Below are 14760 nucleotides of genomic sequence, written 5' to 3'. Positions count from 1 at the left end.
TGCCACAGGTAAAAATGGTGATAGAAGAATGTGCTTATGCCTATGTGTATGTAGCTGTAACATTGCTGTGACACTCCCACAGGTGGGACTTCTACTCCACAGGGAAGTGAGCTCCTTGCCTCTGAAACCTGCCTCCCACCTGTTTGCCTCAGCACGCCCCCTCCCTCACTGTTTATAACCAACCTGCAGCCACCGAGAAGCACAGGAAGAGAACGAGAGAGTTTGTGTGTAGAAGAGAGAAAAACGCAGTACAGGTCACTCCGAGGACACAGGTAAATTAGCCAGTTTACTGACTCCCACATTCGCTCTCCATCACCCCAGTGAAGGTAAGGCCCAGACTCTCTCTCTGAGTCTCAACGAAACCTGTTGTACCACTCCACTGTAGGGTAGACTATTGTAAATGAGAATAACAAGGGTTTACTCATCTGGTTGTTGAAAATGCTCCATAGAGTAGTAATTTGATGTTGTGTTTTATATTCTCCTGTAGTCAGGTGCACTGACAACAATTCATTATTTGTTCCACTCCTGAGACCTTGACTCAAGCCTGTAATTATTCCTCTCTATAACCAGGTTTCCATCCAACCGTTTTAGGCGAGTAAAGTAATGTCGGATAAAAAAAATGTCACAGGCCTAATGGCAACATAACATTTTTCGGTAAACTTTTCAAAATGTCGACAAAACAACATACGCTAGACAAGGTGAGACCTTTTTGTGTCGGTAAAATAAATTATGCGAGAAATGTAGGTGGAAACGCTTTTATGCGCAAATTATGATATAATAATCATCATATCGAAGTAAATTTGGGAGTCACGCGATGACTTGTAGTCCCCCACTACGATTTGTCGGGAAAGCATGAACTGTATTAGGTTATAGATTAAATCAATTATGAATTTAACAGGGTGGTGATAGTGAAAGGTGTTGAGCTTGATGCGCCTTCCCAATAAATATCGAGGGTCTTATTATGGTGACATGATAATCGATGCTTTGCTGCCGTTTAAAAAAAAAATATATATATATTTTTAATCTCGCTCTTTTGTCCATAATAATCTCATACGTACGCTTTAGCACTTGCCAATACCAGAGTGGACAAATTTACTATAGAGCCCCACAATGGAGGCGTCATAATACCCATAAAAACTAGCAGTCAAACAGGGAAATGGTTCCAATTGTTTTTACACCATTCATTTTTCCCCACAGGGGATTTTTAGAAACACTTGCTTCATGCTGTGGTACTTTATGTAGCCCAAGGCACTTTTTTTGTGAGAAAACCATCAGTAGAGTTGAAAATGGGATGGAAACCGATTTAACTGCAAAGTATATGTTTATATGCACTACGTTGCATAGCCTTTTATCTGCAGCAAGCCAATTTGATGGAAACACATCTCTGCTGGGAAAATGCGCATAGTTTTTAAACACATTTTAGAATATTCTAATGAAAATCTGTCACCAATTGGATGGAAACATAGCTCATGACATCCTTTTAGATTTGTCCAGTGTTTAGAGTTTTAGCACGCTCAGCTCAGACAGAGAGTCTGACAAAGGGTTGTCTCTGTGAGTGAATTACTGTGTATACTCTTTCTGACAATTATTTAGATTTGTCCTTATGGAATGGAATATTTTAATGTTTCAATATTTTCAATATTTTCATGTACACTGCTCAAAAAAATAAAGGGAACAATTAAACAACACAATGTAACTCCAAGTCAATCACACTTCTGTGAAATCAAACTGTCCACTTAGGAAGCAACACTGATTGACAATACATTTCACATGCTGTTGTGCAAATGGAATAGACAAAAGGTGGAAATTATAGGCAATTAGCAAGACACCCCCAAAAAAGGAGTGATTCTGCAGGTGGTGACCACAGACCACTTCTCAGTTCCTATGCTTCCTGGCTGATGTTTTGGTCACTTTTGAATGCTGGCGTTGCTCTCACTCTAGTGGTAGCATGAGACGGAGTCTACAACCCACACAAGTGGCTCAGGTAGTGCAGTTCATCCAGGATGGCACATCAATGCGAGCTGTGGTAAAAAGGTTTGCTGTGTCTGTCAGCATAGTGTCCAGAGCATGGAGGCGCTACCAGGAGACAGGCCAGTACATCAGGAGACGTGGAGGAGGCCGTAGGAGAGCAACAACCCAGCAGCAGGACCGCTACCTCCGCCTTTGTGCAAGGAGGTGCACTGCTAGAGCCCTGCAAAATGACCTCCAGCAGGCCACAAATGTGCATGTGTCAGCATATGGTCTCCCAAGGGGTCTGAGGATCTCATCTCGGTACCTAATGGCAGTCAGACTACCTCTGGCGAGCACATGGAGGGCTGTGCGGCCCCACAAAGAAATGCCACCCCACACCATGACTGACCCATCGCTAAACCGGTCATGCTGGAGGATGTTGCAGGCAGCAGAACGTTCTCCACGGCGTCTCCAGACTCTGTCACGTCTGTCACATGTGCTCATGTGCTCAGTGTGAACCTGCTATCATCTGTGAAGAGCACAGGGCGCCAGTGGCGAATTTGCCAATCTTGGTGTTCTCTGGCAAATGCCAAACGTCCTGCACGGTGTTGGGCTGTAAGCACAACCCCCACCTGTGGACGTCGGGCCCTCATACCACCCTCATGGAGTCTGTTTCTGACCGTTTGAGCAGACACATGCACATTTGTGGCCTGCTGGAGGTCATTTTGCAGGGCGCTGGCAGTGCACCTCCTTGCACAAAGGCGGAGGTAGCGGTCCTGCTGCTGGGTTGTTGCCCTCCTACGGCCTCCTCCACGTCTCCTGATGTACTGGCCTGTCTCCTGGTAGCGCCTCCATGCTCTGGACACTACGCTGACAGACACAGCAAACCTTTTTGCCACAGCTCGCATTGATGTGCCATCCTGGATGAACTGCACTACCTGAGCCACTTGTGTGGGTTGTAGACTCCGTCTCATGGTACCACTAGAGTGAGAGCACCGCCAGCATTCAAAAGTGACCAAAACATCAGCCAGGAAGCATAGGAACTGAGAAGTGGTCTGTGGTCACCACCTGCAGAATCACTCCTTTTTTGGGGGTGTCTTGCTAATTGCCTATAATTTCCACCTTTTGTCTATTCCATTTGCACAACAGCATGTGAAATGTATTGTCAATCAGTGTTGCTTCCTAAGTGGACAGTTTGATTTCACAGAAGTGTGATTGACTTGGAGTTACATTGTGTTGTTTACGTGTTCCCTTTATTTTTTTGAGCAGTGTATTACCATTAAGCCAAAAGCCATTACTCAAAGGACTACCCTTGGGCTCATGAGGAAACCCACCTTCAACAATGTAATTCTTCATACATTTGAAACTTTCCCATTTTGGAGTAGACTACATGTTAGGAATTGTCATTGAACCATATTAGGCAAACTGTTACACGGGAAGACAGCTGACTGAGATAAAGCTTTGATAAATATGATGTCTATACTTTCTTTCCTCTAGTCGTTAATTGGCATGTTCGTCAACAGACATTTGCTATCTTGATCATCATTCCAGGAAATGTTTGTCACCTGGTGTGTCCCCACTGGCTTCCTTGTGGATGAATTCATTATCCTAGTCTTCATGACTGAATACCACATTACTCCTAACATGATATCAACAAAGCTATGCCACTCACTGTGTCATATTATTCAGCAGCTTAAAGAATACTTTCCTGAAATTCACCTGATCATTGTAGCTATTGATTTCGTTTTTACGTTACTCTTGTCTAAATTATGTTCTTGTTTAGCTGCTTTGTGTTTATTACATTTTAATTTTCAAAGCATGTAAAGTCCTAAGGTCCATAGCTACTGTATATTATACTCACATTCGTGTTGCATTTGCCTTTTAAACAAGGGTAAATAACAGTGTCAATTTATTTTTCAAAACATGAAAGGACCAATATTATGTCGACTCCTTACAATACAGTGCCCTGAGGTTGTAATTCACTGTCTAGCTCAAAATGGCAGTCCTCAACATTTCTGTTGGTGTCTTTGTACTGTGTGTTGATGGCTCCTGGCTGGGATGTTTTGTTAGTCATTTGCATGTGAATGTGGTTGTTATACATCACCAGGCTAACTATGGACTCCGCTGTTGCCTATGGCTTTGTGAAGGCAGAAGATGAGTGGCCACTTGCAGGAAAAACTCTGTGAATGAAAGAGGGAAAACCAATTCAGGATATGTTGCTATGTGCCCTCTGGACCCTTCATGTGATTAACCTGATGCTCATGGCTAAACATTGACACATTGATAAACATCCTGACGTTTAGCATCCGTCTCTCAGTACTTGTACTGTATGCCGATGCCATTTCACTTTCTAAGTACACTATCTGGGACCGTATAAGAAAACACATTATTATGGATACTTTATTCAGAAAATCAGAAAAAAAATGACATGCATGTCAGTCAGAAACTCCCTGACAGAGTTCACTGTCACACTACTGGTGTTACTGTTCTGTTATTGCTGTTATTAAGAGTACAGTACAAACTAGCTGTCGTTTAGTCACTCAATCACTGTTCCCATCGTATGGGGTCATATGCAGTCAGACACACTAGGGACAGACAGTCATAAACACACATAGTGGTAAAGGGCACCACATGGGGTCATAAAACAGAGCAGGATGAGATGATCCACAGATGGTTTAACTAGCAAAACGGGACAGGACATAAACCTGCTGTGTGTGTGTGTGTGTAATGGGCTCCTGTGTTTTAATAGGCCCCTGATTGACACTAAGGGCAAGGAAGATAAAGTTCCTTACAATTTCCGTGTACAGCCTGGACAGGTAATGGACACTGTTCTCATCTGAATAGCAGACCATGTTGAACATTTTGATAGTTTTCTTGTAATTAGATGTCTTTTGCATTGAACATTTAGTGGCCCCAGGTGGAAAAGGGTTTTCAGACATCAAGTGAATTACTGTGTACTGTATACTCTTTCTGACAATTAGGCTTTGGGACTGGTCTGCCTCTTGTAATTTTTTTTACCTGTTTAGGGGCCAATTCATTTGTTATGGGGCCCATTTAAATGAAAATACAGTGGGACATGCTGCCTTGTCATTGGACTTCCCTTAATAATTCTGAAGCAAAGGCTCACTTATTAACTCTTGTTGGTGTTGGGAAAGTGGACTGTACAGTAAATGTCATATGACATTAGTAAAAAAAAAAAATATTAAAAAGCAAGGGCGCTCTTGACTGTTCAAGACGATATGGTGATAGGGAGGATAAGTTAAGTGGCTGGTGTTTTTCCCCACTCCTTCCTTCCCGCGTCTTACTGTAGATGACAAAGGGCTGGTTTCCTGCTAACAAGTCAGAGACAGCAAACAGCATCAGGGATTGTGTAGAACTGTTAATCCGTCACCTAATTAGCCAGACATAACAACTCATTGCAAATGGCACGGAACAACTCTGTGCTAAAGTAGTAGAGAAATGCTTTGTCTCTGTTGTTTGACAGAATATATATTTGCTTCCTTAGTGACTGATTGTGTCTACAAAACCATAACTCTCACCTTCCAATATCATTCAATATGAGTCAAAAGTTTTTTTCAGGAGGTGTAGAAAGGTTCCTGGTGTAAGTTTGCAAGATAAGATTGACCAAAACCCTCAACATACAATTTACAAAATGTAATTGATAAATAACATAAGAAGTCCATCATTTAGCTGTTATGTTAAGATAATACTTCCCAAATGAATTAAAGAGAACATTTGGTCATTATGCTCCCTCCTCTAAACAGGCCTATAGACAGTAGGCTACAGACATAGGCAGTAGATTTAGTTCAGACATTTGACCTCTGATCTCATCTTAATGATTCAGAAGTCTCATAGAATTTCTAAACATTCTCATCATTACCATAGATGATTATTCATAACAATGTTCCCTTTCTCACCCTTTTACCCTTATTTTCTTCCAGGCAGAAGAATTCATCAAGAATGGGTTGCTTCGGATTTCTCAAAGTCACGATGTTTGTCTTTAATGGCATCATCTTTGTAAGTTGGAGATGTTTTCATCTTTTTGAGTAAATTATTGATGATAATAGCAACGGAGTTCAGTTATGCTTCACAATAATGAATCTGCAGGCAATCTGAACACTCCTTATCAATCCTTATAATTTACCACTCCTTATCCTTATTCTGTGTCCCAGAAAAACCTCATCTAAATTGCAATGTGAAAAAATTATGAGAACATGGAACAAAAGGACAGACATTTGTTGTGGTTTTACTACTTTTTATGACACAGACATGTCATTTTGGACCACATAAATAAGATTAGGCACAGAGTAGAGTAGTGTGATGTGCTGCAAGGTAAATGCAGCATGAATGTCAGAGAATGTGAAGGAGCTATTAAATAAATAAATCATTTTACTGTAAAATACCTATGTAGACATAAAAATGATGAAAAGAATGTAGAATGTAGAACGTATTCATTTCTCTTGACTTTTTTCACATTTTGTTGTTACAGCCCGAATTCAAAATGGATTAAATCAATAAAAAATCTCACCCATCGACACACAATACCCCATAATAACAAACTGAAAACATGCTTTTAGAAATTTGCCAATTTATTGAAAATGAAATACAGAAATATCTAATTTAGATCCACTACCATTCAAAAGTTTGGGATCACTTAGAAATGTCCTTGTTATTGAAAGAAAAGCACTTTTTTTGTCCATTAAAATAATATCAAATTGATCAGAAATACAGTGTAGACATTGTTAATGTTGTAAATGACTATTGTAGCTGGAAACGGCTGATTTTTAATGGAATATCTACATAGGTGTACAGAGGCCCATTATCAGCAACCATCCCTCCTGTGTTCCAATGGCACGTTGTTTTAGCTAATCCAAGTTTATCATTTTAAAAGGCTAATTGATCATTAGAAAACCCTTTTGCAATTATTTCAGCACAGCTGAAAACTGTTCTGATTTAAAGAAGCAATCAACTGGCTTTAGACTAGTTGAGTATCTGGCGCATCAGCATTTGTGGGTTCAATTACAGGCTCAAAATGGCCAGAAACAAAGCACTAACTCCCTGAATAACTCCCAGCATTGATTATGCAAGAATGGGCTACCATCAGTCAGGATGTGGCCCAGAAGTTAACTGACAGCATGCCAGGGCGGATTGCAGAGGTCTTGAAAAAGAAGGGTCAACACTGCAAATATTGACTCTTTGCATCAACTTCAAAAGCCTTTGACACTTATGAAATACTTGTAATTATACTTCAGTATTCCATAGTAACATCTGACAAAAATATCTAAAGACACTGAAGCAGCAAACTTTGTGAAAATTAATATTTGTGTCATTCTCAAAACTTTTGGCTTTGACTGTAGGAAGAAACCCAGTTGTCTATATAAGGTCCCACAGTTAACAGTATATGTCAGAGCATAAACCTTACCATGAAGTCCAAGAAACTCTCCGAGATAGATGCATCATCACAAGTCTATCTGGGGAAGGGTATAAAACTATTTCAAGACTGGTGAAAGTTTCCAAGAGCACAGTGGTCTCCATAAATATGGGACTACTCAGAATCTGCCTAGAGCTGGCCGTCCGACCAAAATGAACAACCGGGCAAGGACCTTGGTCAGGGAGGTGACCAAGAACCCAATGACCACTCTGACAGAACTACAGTGTTCCTTGGCTGAGAACCTGCCAGAGGGATACGTCTCCACAGCACTTCACCAATCTGGGCTTTATGGGTGATTGGCAAAACAGAAGGCACTCCTGAGAAAAAGGCACATGACAGCACGCCTGGAGTGAAAGACTCTTTGAGATCATCAAACAAAAGATTCTGTGGTCTGAGACAAAAATGTACTTATTTGGCCTGAATGCAAAGCACTATGTCTGGAGAAAGCCAGGCACAGCTCATCACCCATCTAACACCATCTCTACCGTGAAGCATGGTGGTGGAAGCATTATGCTATGGGGATGCTTTTCAGCGGCAGGGACTGGAAGACTGGTAAGGTTAGAGGGAACAATGAATGGAGCCTAATACAGGCAAATCCTTAATGTGAACCTGCTTCAGATGTGCAAACGACCTTAGACTGGGGTGAAGATTTACATTCCAACAGGACCATGACCCCAAGCATACACCCAAAGCAATATGAATATGATTATGAAGAATAGAATATATGAAAGTCCTAAAGTGGCCCAGCCAAAGTATTGACTCAAGTGTGTGAATACTTACATACAGTAAATGGGATTTCTGTATGTAGATGGGTGAGGGGAAAATAAATGTAATCCATTTTGAATTCTGGCTGTAACAAAACCAAATGTGGAATAAGTCAAGGGGCATGAATACTTTCAGAAGGCACTGTATGTGCATGTTAGGTAAGACACAAAGGGCAGCAGTTGATGTGGTCTTCATTGAATTAATGGAAACCACCCAACAATGCTATGCTCTCTTCCCCCAGTTGGCGGGCGCTGCCATCCTGGGTGTGGGGATCTGGGTGAAGGTGGACAGCGGCTCGATCCTGGGGTTCCTCAAGGTTATAAAAGACGCTCCGGCGGAGATGAACCAGATCCTAAACGTGGGATACCTGTTGATTGCTGTGGGGGCAGTGCTGCTGATCGTAGGTTTCCTGGGCTGCTGTGGCGCCATGAAGGAGAGCAGGTGTATGCTGCTCATTGTAAGTCACCTCAAACATGAGCTATTCGTTATATGTGCTATGTTGTCACCAATGTGATTGACAATGACTCAGTCAACAAGCTTGATTATCAAGCTCCTCATCTCTCCTTTTCAGACTTTTCTACAGTAGAGTAGGTAGCTACACTGATAAATGCAACAATTTCAAAGATGTTACTGACTTACAGTTCATATAAGGAAATCAGTCAATTGAAATCAATTCGTTAGGCCCTAATCTATGGATTTCACATGACTGGGAATACAGATATGCATCAGTTGGTCACAGATACCTAAAAAGAAAAGGCGTGGATCAGAAAACCAGTCAGTATCTGGTGTCACCACCTTTTCCCATTTGTAGGTGACAACTACTTCGCGTATAAAAAAATTTCTCCCCAATTTTGTGTTTTCCAAATCCAATTCCCGTGATATGCAATTCCTGTACGGATTCTCCAAAACACGACCCGTCTCGCTTGACCCGGAGGCCAGCCACACCAATGTGTCGGAGGCTCGAATCGAACCCGGATCTGTAGTGACGCCTCTAGCACTGCGATGCAGTGCATTAGACTGCTGCGCCACTCGGGAGGCCCTTCCTTCGCATAGAGTTGATCAGGCTGTGGAATGATGTCCCACTCCTCTTAAATGGCTGTGCAAAGTTGCTGGTAGATGTCTAGATGTCTAAAATTTGAGAGAAATAAGCTTTTTGAACATATGGAACATTTCTGGGATCTTTTTATTTCAGCTCATGAAACATGAGACCAAAACTTTACATGTTGTGTTTTATATATTTGTTCAGTATATATGAAATGTGTGTAAATGCACTGTAATCGGTTTTCTCAGTCCAACCACTCAATCTCTCTTTCTTATTGTCTCCTTTTCCTCTTTTTCTAGTTCTTTCTGATTGTGTTGGTGTTGTTCATTGCAGAGGTGGCTGGAGCAGTGGTTATCCTGATGTTTAAACCCTTGGTAAGCGTACATAGAGCTCATTCACTCTCCTCATATTGCTAAAGGGGGTTACAGACTGTCTGTGGAGAATTTGATGAAAAGACTAGACTCTTAGAAAAAAAGGTGCTATCTAGAATCTAAAAGGGTTCTTTGGGTGTTCCTATAGGAGAACCCTTTGAAGAACCCCTTTTGGTTCCAGGTAGAACCCCTTTGGTTCCAGGTAGAACTCTTTTGGGTTCCATGAAAACCCTTTCCACAGAGGGTTCAACATAGAACCCTTTTGGGTTCTACCTGGAACAAAAAGAGTTCTCCTATGGGGACAGCTGAAAAACCCGTTTGGAACCGTTTTTTCTAAGAGTGTGTGATTTATGTTATGTCTTTCAGGCAGGTCAGTTGATTGAGAAACTGGGCACCAAAGTGGTTCAGAACATTAGGAAGGACTATGGAGAAAATTCAGACGTCACCGCTCTCTGGAATGTTACTATGGATACGGTACTTTACAATATCTTGCCGGCCTGTTTTAATACCTTGGAAATAAGATGTTAGGCCTGCAAATAATGTCTCAAATAACATTATGTCATTTATATTTGCTTGTGTATTAGAAATATTATTCAGTTTAGTCAACAGAATTGTTCTAATAAGATCTGTCTCTGTGTCCACTCTAGCTAAAGTGCTGTGGATTCTACAACTATACAGACTTCACTGACTCTCCATTTGAAAAATACACCCATCTCTATCCTCAACAGTGCTGCCACAGTGCTGATTTCAGCTCTTGTGATGGTACAAGTGCTGTATGTTAAGTTCATGTTTTAAGTATCCCTATATTTCAGTTATTACGGTGATATCACTGTTATTAGTATGCCTGCGCAGTAGTATAACTGTTGATGGAACTGGCCTGAGTGTAATGGTGACGATGTACGGTGAAGTAAACCTTGTTCAACTGGAACCTAGTCGTTGTGTCATTTTGAGTTAACACTGTAGTCAGTGCGGATCCAAACTTGGTATGAGCTCTGAACTCATCACCTCAACAAGTTAATCACGCTCCATCCATACTCAAACTCATCAATGGAAGGCCCATTTGAGAATGTAACACACTTTACTGTTGGACACCCAGTGGCCTCACCTGTCTAAATAACTGTATTACATTTGTGTGTCCCCACAGACAATCATCGGCTGCTTCCCAAAGCTTATGCAACTGATTGATGAAAACACTATTGTCATTGTGGCAGTGGCATTGGGAATCGCTGCTCTTGAGGTACTGTTGACTCCTTCCCTCCCTCTGTCTATTTCAAGGTCACATTCTCTTTAGTTTTGAATTACCACAAATGTAAATGTAGATGCTTTGATGCAAATTCAACCAAAATAATGTGATGTTGTGTTCAGTTTCGTACAGTGGGCTTTGTTTAAAAGTATAGCATAACTAAAGCATTTATTTACTGTTCCTGTTTCCCTAGATATTGGCGATGGTTGTCTCCATGACTTTGTACTGCATAATAGGCTCAAAGAGTGACTGACTGAACCAATGGAGGGAGGGCCATAGAGACATCTGCCTGGATGGCATCTCTGGACCCTCCTTAGGACAACTACAGGGATGGATGCATAAGAATCTCTGAAATCACCAAGGCTGAAGAGAAATCTAAGGAAGCTTTGTGATAAGGATAGGCGCCCCACCACTGAGCCAGTTTAAATTAAATCCTGTACGAGATTATTGGATATGGGAAAATGTCTATTTGTATTGAAATCTTTTATTGTATACATTTTTCACCTGAAAATGATGCTGTCTTACATTTAGATTGAAGCAATACATTGCGTCCTATGTTCATTCCACTCTGCACAGTATCATCAAGGTTTATATTAAAATAACATTATCAATTCACTGTCAGGAAATATATATATGTGCCACTTTTTATAATTTTATTAATTGATTTTCTACAGATGCTACATGCTCTGGAGAATGAATAAAAAGGTTGCAACTTGCAACGTTCTGAAAATAAGTTTAACTGATTTATTGCATTGTAACTATTGTATAATGGCAATGTTTTTAAATTACGTTTAACTCACGTTTTGGTATCAAAGGCACACATCTTTCCTAGTCCAAGTTCTCTCTAAAATACACTGCTCAAAAAAATAAAGGGAAGACTTAAACAACACAATGTAACTCCAAGTCAATCACACTTCTGTGAAATCAAACTGTCCACTTAGGAAGCGACACTGATTGACAATAAATTTCACATGCTGTTGTGCAAATGGAATAGACAAAAGGTGGAAATTATAGGCAATTAGCAAGACACCCCCAATAAAGGAGTGATTCTGCAGGTGGTGACCACAGACCACTTCTCAGTTCCTATGCTTCCTGGCTGATGTTTTGGTCACTTTTGAATGCTGGCGGTGCTTTCACTCTAGTGGTAGCATGAGACGGAGTCTACAACCCACACAAGTGGCTCAGGTAGTGTAGCTCATCCAGGATGGCACATCAATGCGAGCTGTGGCAAGAAGGTTTACTGTGTCTGTCAGCGTAGTGTCCAGAGCATGGAGGCGCTACCAGGAGACAGGCCAGTAGATGGAGCTATGGATGCCAGGACTGACCACATTCAAACTCAACATTGTATAAGCATATCTTTTCCATTGTTTGTAAACACTGTACTTTTAAACAAACTCTGTATAGCTTCAAAACATGGTTAACATTTGGATCTAATGGATGGTCAGTCCTGGCATCCATAGCTCCATCTATGAATTTGAGAGTAGTTACATTTCTTCAGTCCCATCTTTCAGCTGTTTACCAAAAATGTGTCTCATTAGCCAGTATTATTATAAGCCTATCCTGTTCTGTATAATGTTGTCATATCTTTTCTCCTTTGGTTAAAGAAGGTCGAATTTGCAAAATGGCTAGACATGACAAACTGTACACATGGATGCGGTATAGATAGATGTTGCTGCTTTGTGTGATACTTGTTGTAAGTAGCTAAATGTTGCCTAGCTAGCAAACAAAGCCCAGTTGAACTGTGTCTGTGTTTGAAATGCAAATAATGAACATTCTTCTATAATTGATCATGTAAACTGTTCTTGGCTAGCTATAGAAATATAGTTGCCCTCTCATAAAGCCTAGGTTTGTGAATGCATTGCAAAAGTCAAACACACAGAAGAAGACAGCAACTGCTGTTGTTGTCACTGTAATATTACCTAGCCTGAGAAATCCATCTGGCAAAACATAGAAGAAAAAAAACAGGTCCATAACAACTCAAATGCAATTTCTTAGCTGATGATTTAAAAAACAAATTTAACGAAAGAACACCACCATCCTTCTCTCCCCTCCAGATAAGTGGTTTTGTGCTGCTCGGGCTAGGCGCATGGATTAGATATGGAGCAGCTACGTTTGTGGATGTCCTGGGCCCCTACTCGTCTCAGCTCATCTACATCAGCTACATCTGTATTGGTATGGGCTCAGTGCTGTCTTTCACGGGTCTCATCGGTTGCTGTGGGGTTTGGAAAGAGAACCGCTTCTTTATCATGCTGGTGAGAGACAACAGTTGTGCAGTCAATTTCAAGGCACCAAACAATAATTGTCTTACTGTGTTATACTACTGCAGAGTTGTAAATATCCCACTCTTTTCCCCCTGCAAGCTTCAATAAGAGGCAATATTTTTCCTATCTCTGCATTTTTTGTACCCTGTACAGTTTTTCTTCATCGTGACAATGCTGTTTGTTGCTGAAATCATTGGGACTATTTTTGTCTTGATGTACCGGAATCTGGTAAGAATAAATGAACACTCTGGCATCCGTATCATCATGTAGGCGAACATATATCATAATTTAGAGCACTGTAAATTATTGATTTATTTGTATGATATAGCCTAGCCAGGCTATGCCTTTCAATAAGCTGTGATGTGTAAATGTGACAGGTTAGATTAGTGGTACGTGATGCAAGCAAGAATTCCCTGATGACTTCCTATATGGGCCCAGCGGCAACTGACCCAATCTCAACAGCATGGAACACAGTCATGGTCAAGGTGAGAAGCTCTAATGGGGAAAGGTCCAAATAGGCTTGGCTTTACTATTTGGTTCCTTTGACCACCAGAGCATCCCAGACAGTAGTTATCACAGCTAATGTCTTTGATGTCTTTATTGGTTTTTCATCTCTTAGTTCAAATGCTGTGGTTTTGAGAACTCGACTGTAGATTTCAAGGGCTCTGTGTTCAGTACAACCACGGGTTTGAACTACCCTAAGACTTGCTGCGTGAACAAGACCCTTGCAGACTGTGATGGTATCACCATCACTCCAAGTCTGATCCAACCACAGGTAACCTAACCCAGTGCCTCACTGCACTATGTTGTATGAGTCTGTGCTCTGAAGCTGTAAAGCCTTAAGCCAAATGCCCCCTGTGTGTTTCCCCCAGAGCTGCTTTGGTAAGGTCATCACAGTGATCAGAGAGCAGAGTGTCATCCTGGGATCAGCAGCTGGCTGCATATGTATGATGGAGGTATACTATGGGAGAATCTCAATTGGTTTTGCTTGACTCCTCGCGTCGTCTCCTCCGTCGTCTCCTCCGTCCTCTCCTCACCTGATGAAAAGATAGCGCTGAAGAACATGGCTGACGTTTTACATTCTCCCAACCAATTGTGCTATTTTGTTAGTTTTTTTTTTGTGTAACTTATTTTTCAACTTATTGTGTACATAATGCTGCTTCTACCGTCTCTTATACCGAAAATAACTTCTGGACATCAGAACAGCGATTACTCATTGCGGACTGGAAGAAACTTTTTCCTTTAATGAGTCCGATGAGAAGGATATCCTGCTTTCACTGGAACTGGCCCAGATCCCCGCCTTTTGCGTGAAGAAAAGATGAAGGAAAGGGGGCCGCAGATCGGGCAGCCTTCTGAGAATCCGTAGGCGAGCGAGTAAACTCCCACTGCCATCTGTTCTTCTTGCTAACGTGCAATCGTTGGAAAATAAAACTGATGACCTACGATTAAGATCCAACCAACGGGACATTAAAAACTGTAACATCTTATGTTTCACCGAGATGTGGCTGAATGATGATACGGAATATAGAGCTAGTGGGATTTTCCATGCACCGGCAGAACAGAGACGCTACCTCTGGTAAGACGAGGGGTGGGGGTGTGTGTCTTTGTCAATAACAGCTGGTGCGCGATGTCTAATATTAAAGATGTTTCGAGGTATTGCTCGCCTGAGGTAGAGTACCTTATGATAAGCTGTAGAC

General features: G+C 41.3%; 1 protein-coding gene and 1 pseudogene across 2 annotated transcripts; both read left to right on the top strand.

Moving 5' to 3' along the window:
* Window positions 1-88: 88 nt before the first annotated feature.
* Window positions 89-11535, top strand: LOC139565242 (tetraspanin-1-like). 2 transcript variants are annotated; one of them, XM_071385414.1, is made up of 8 exons: window positions 89-272; window positions 5892-5967; window positions 8388-8603; window positions 9488-9562; window positions 9926-10033; window positions 10207-10332; window positions 10704-10796; window positions 10996-11535. In XM_071385414.1, the coding sequence occupies exons 2-8, from the start codon at window positions 5911-5913 to the stop codon at window positions 11053-11055; spliced, it is 735 nt and encodes a 244-aa protein (XP_071241515.1). In that variant the 5' UTR covers window positions 89-272; window positions 5892-5910; the 3' UTR covers window positions 11056-11535. The 2 variants fall into 2 exon arrangements, with proteins under 2 accessions (XP_071241515.1, XP_071241516.1); XM_071385415.1 differs by having other exon boundaries at window positions 204-326.
* Window positions 11536-12136: 601 nt separating this feature from the next.
* LOC139565243 (tetraspanin-16-like) lies at window positions 12137-14138 on the top strand (annotated as a pseudogene).
* The last annotated feature ends 622 nt before the right edge of the window (window positions 14139-14760 follow it).

The sequence above is a fragment of the Salvelinus alpinus genome, chromosome 36 (assembly GCF_045679555.1).
Source record: "Salvelinus alpinus chromosome 36, SLU_Salpinus.1, whole genome shotgun sequence".
Classification (NCBI taxonomy): domain Eukaryota; kingdom Metazoa; phylum Chordata; class Actinopteri; order Salmoniformes; family Salmonidae; genus Salvelinus; species Salvelinus alpinus.
This window is presented reverse-complemented; position numbering and strand designations above follow the sequence as displayed.

Bases quoted from the DNA above. Each gene is read 5' to 3' on its own strand.
- LOC139565242 (XM_071385414.1), top strand. From the start codon at position 5,911: ATGGGTTGCTTCGGATTTCTCAAAGTCACGATGTTTGTCTTTAATGGC. The intron at 5,968-8,387 runs GTAAGTTGGAGA...CTCTTCCCCCAG, and splicing joins TCTTTAATGGCATCATCTTT to TTGGCGGGCGCTGCCATCCT. The intron at 10,034-10,206 runs GTACTTTACAAT...TGTCCACTCTAG, and splicing joins GGAATGTTACTATGGATACG to CTAAAGTGCTGTGGATTCTA.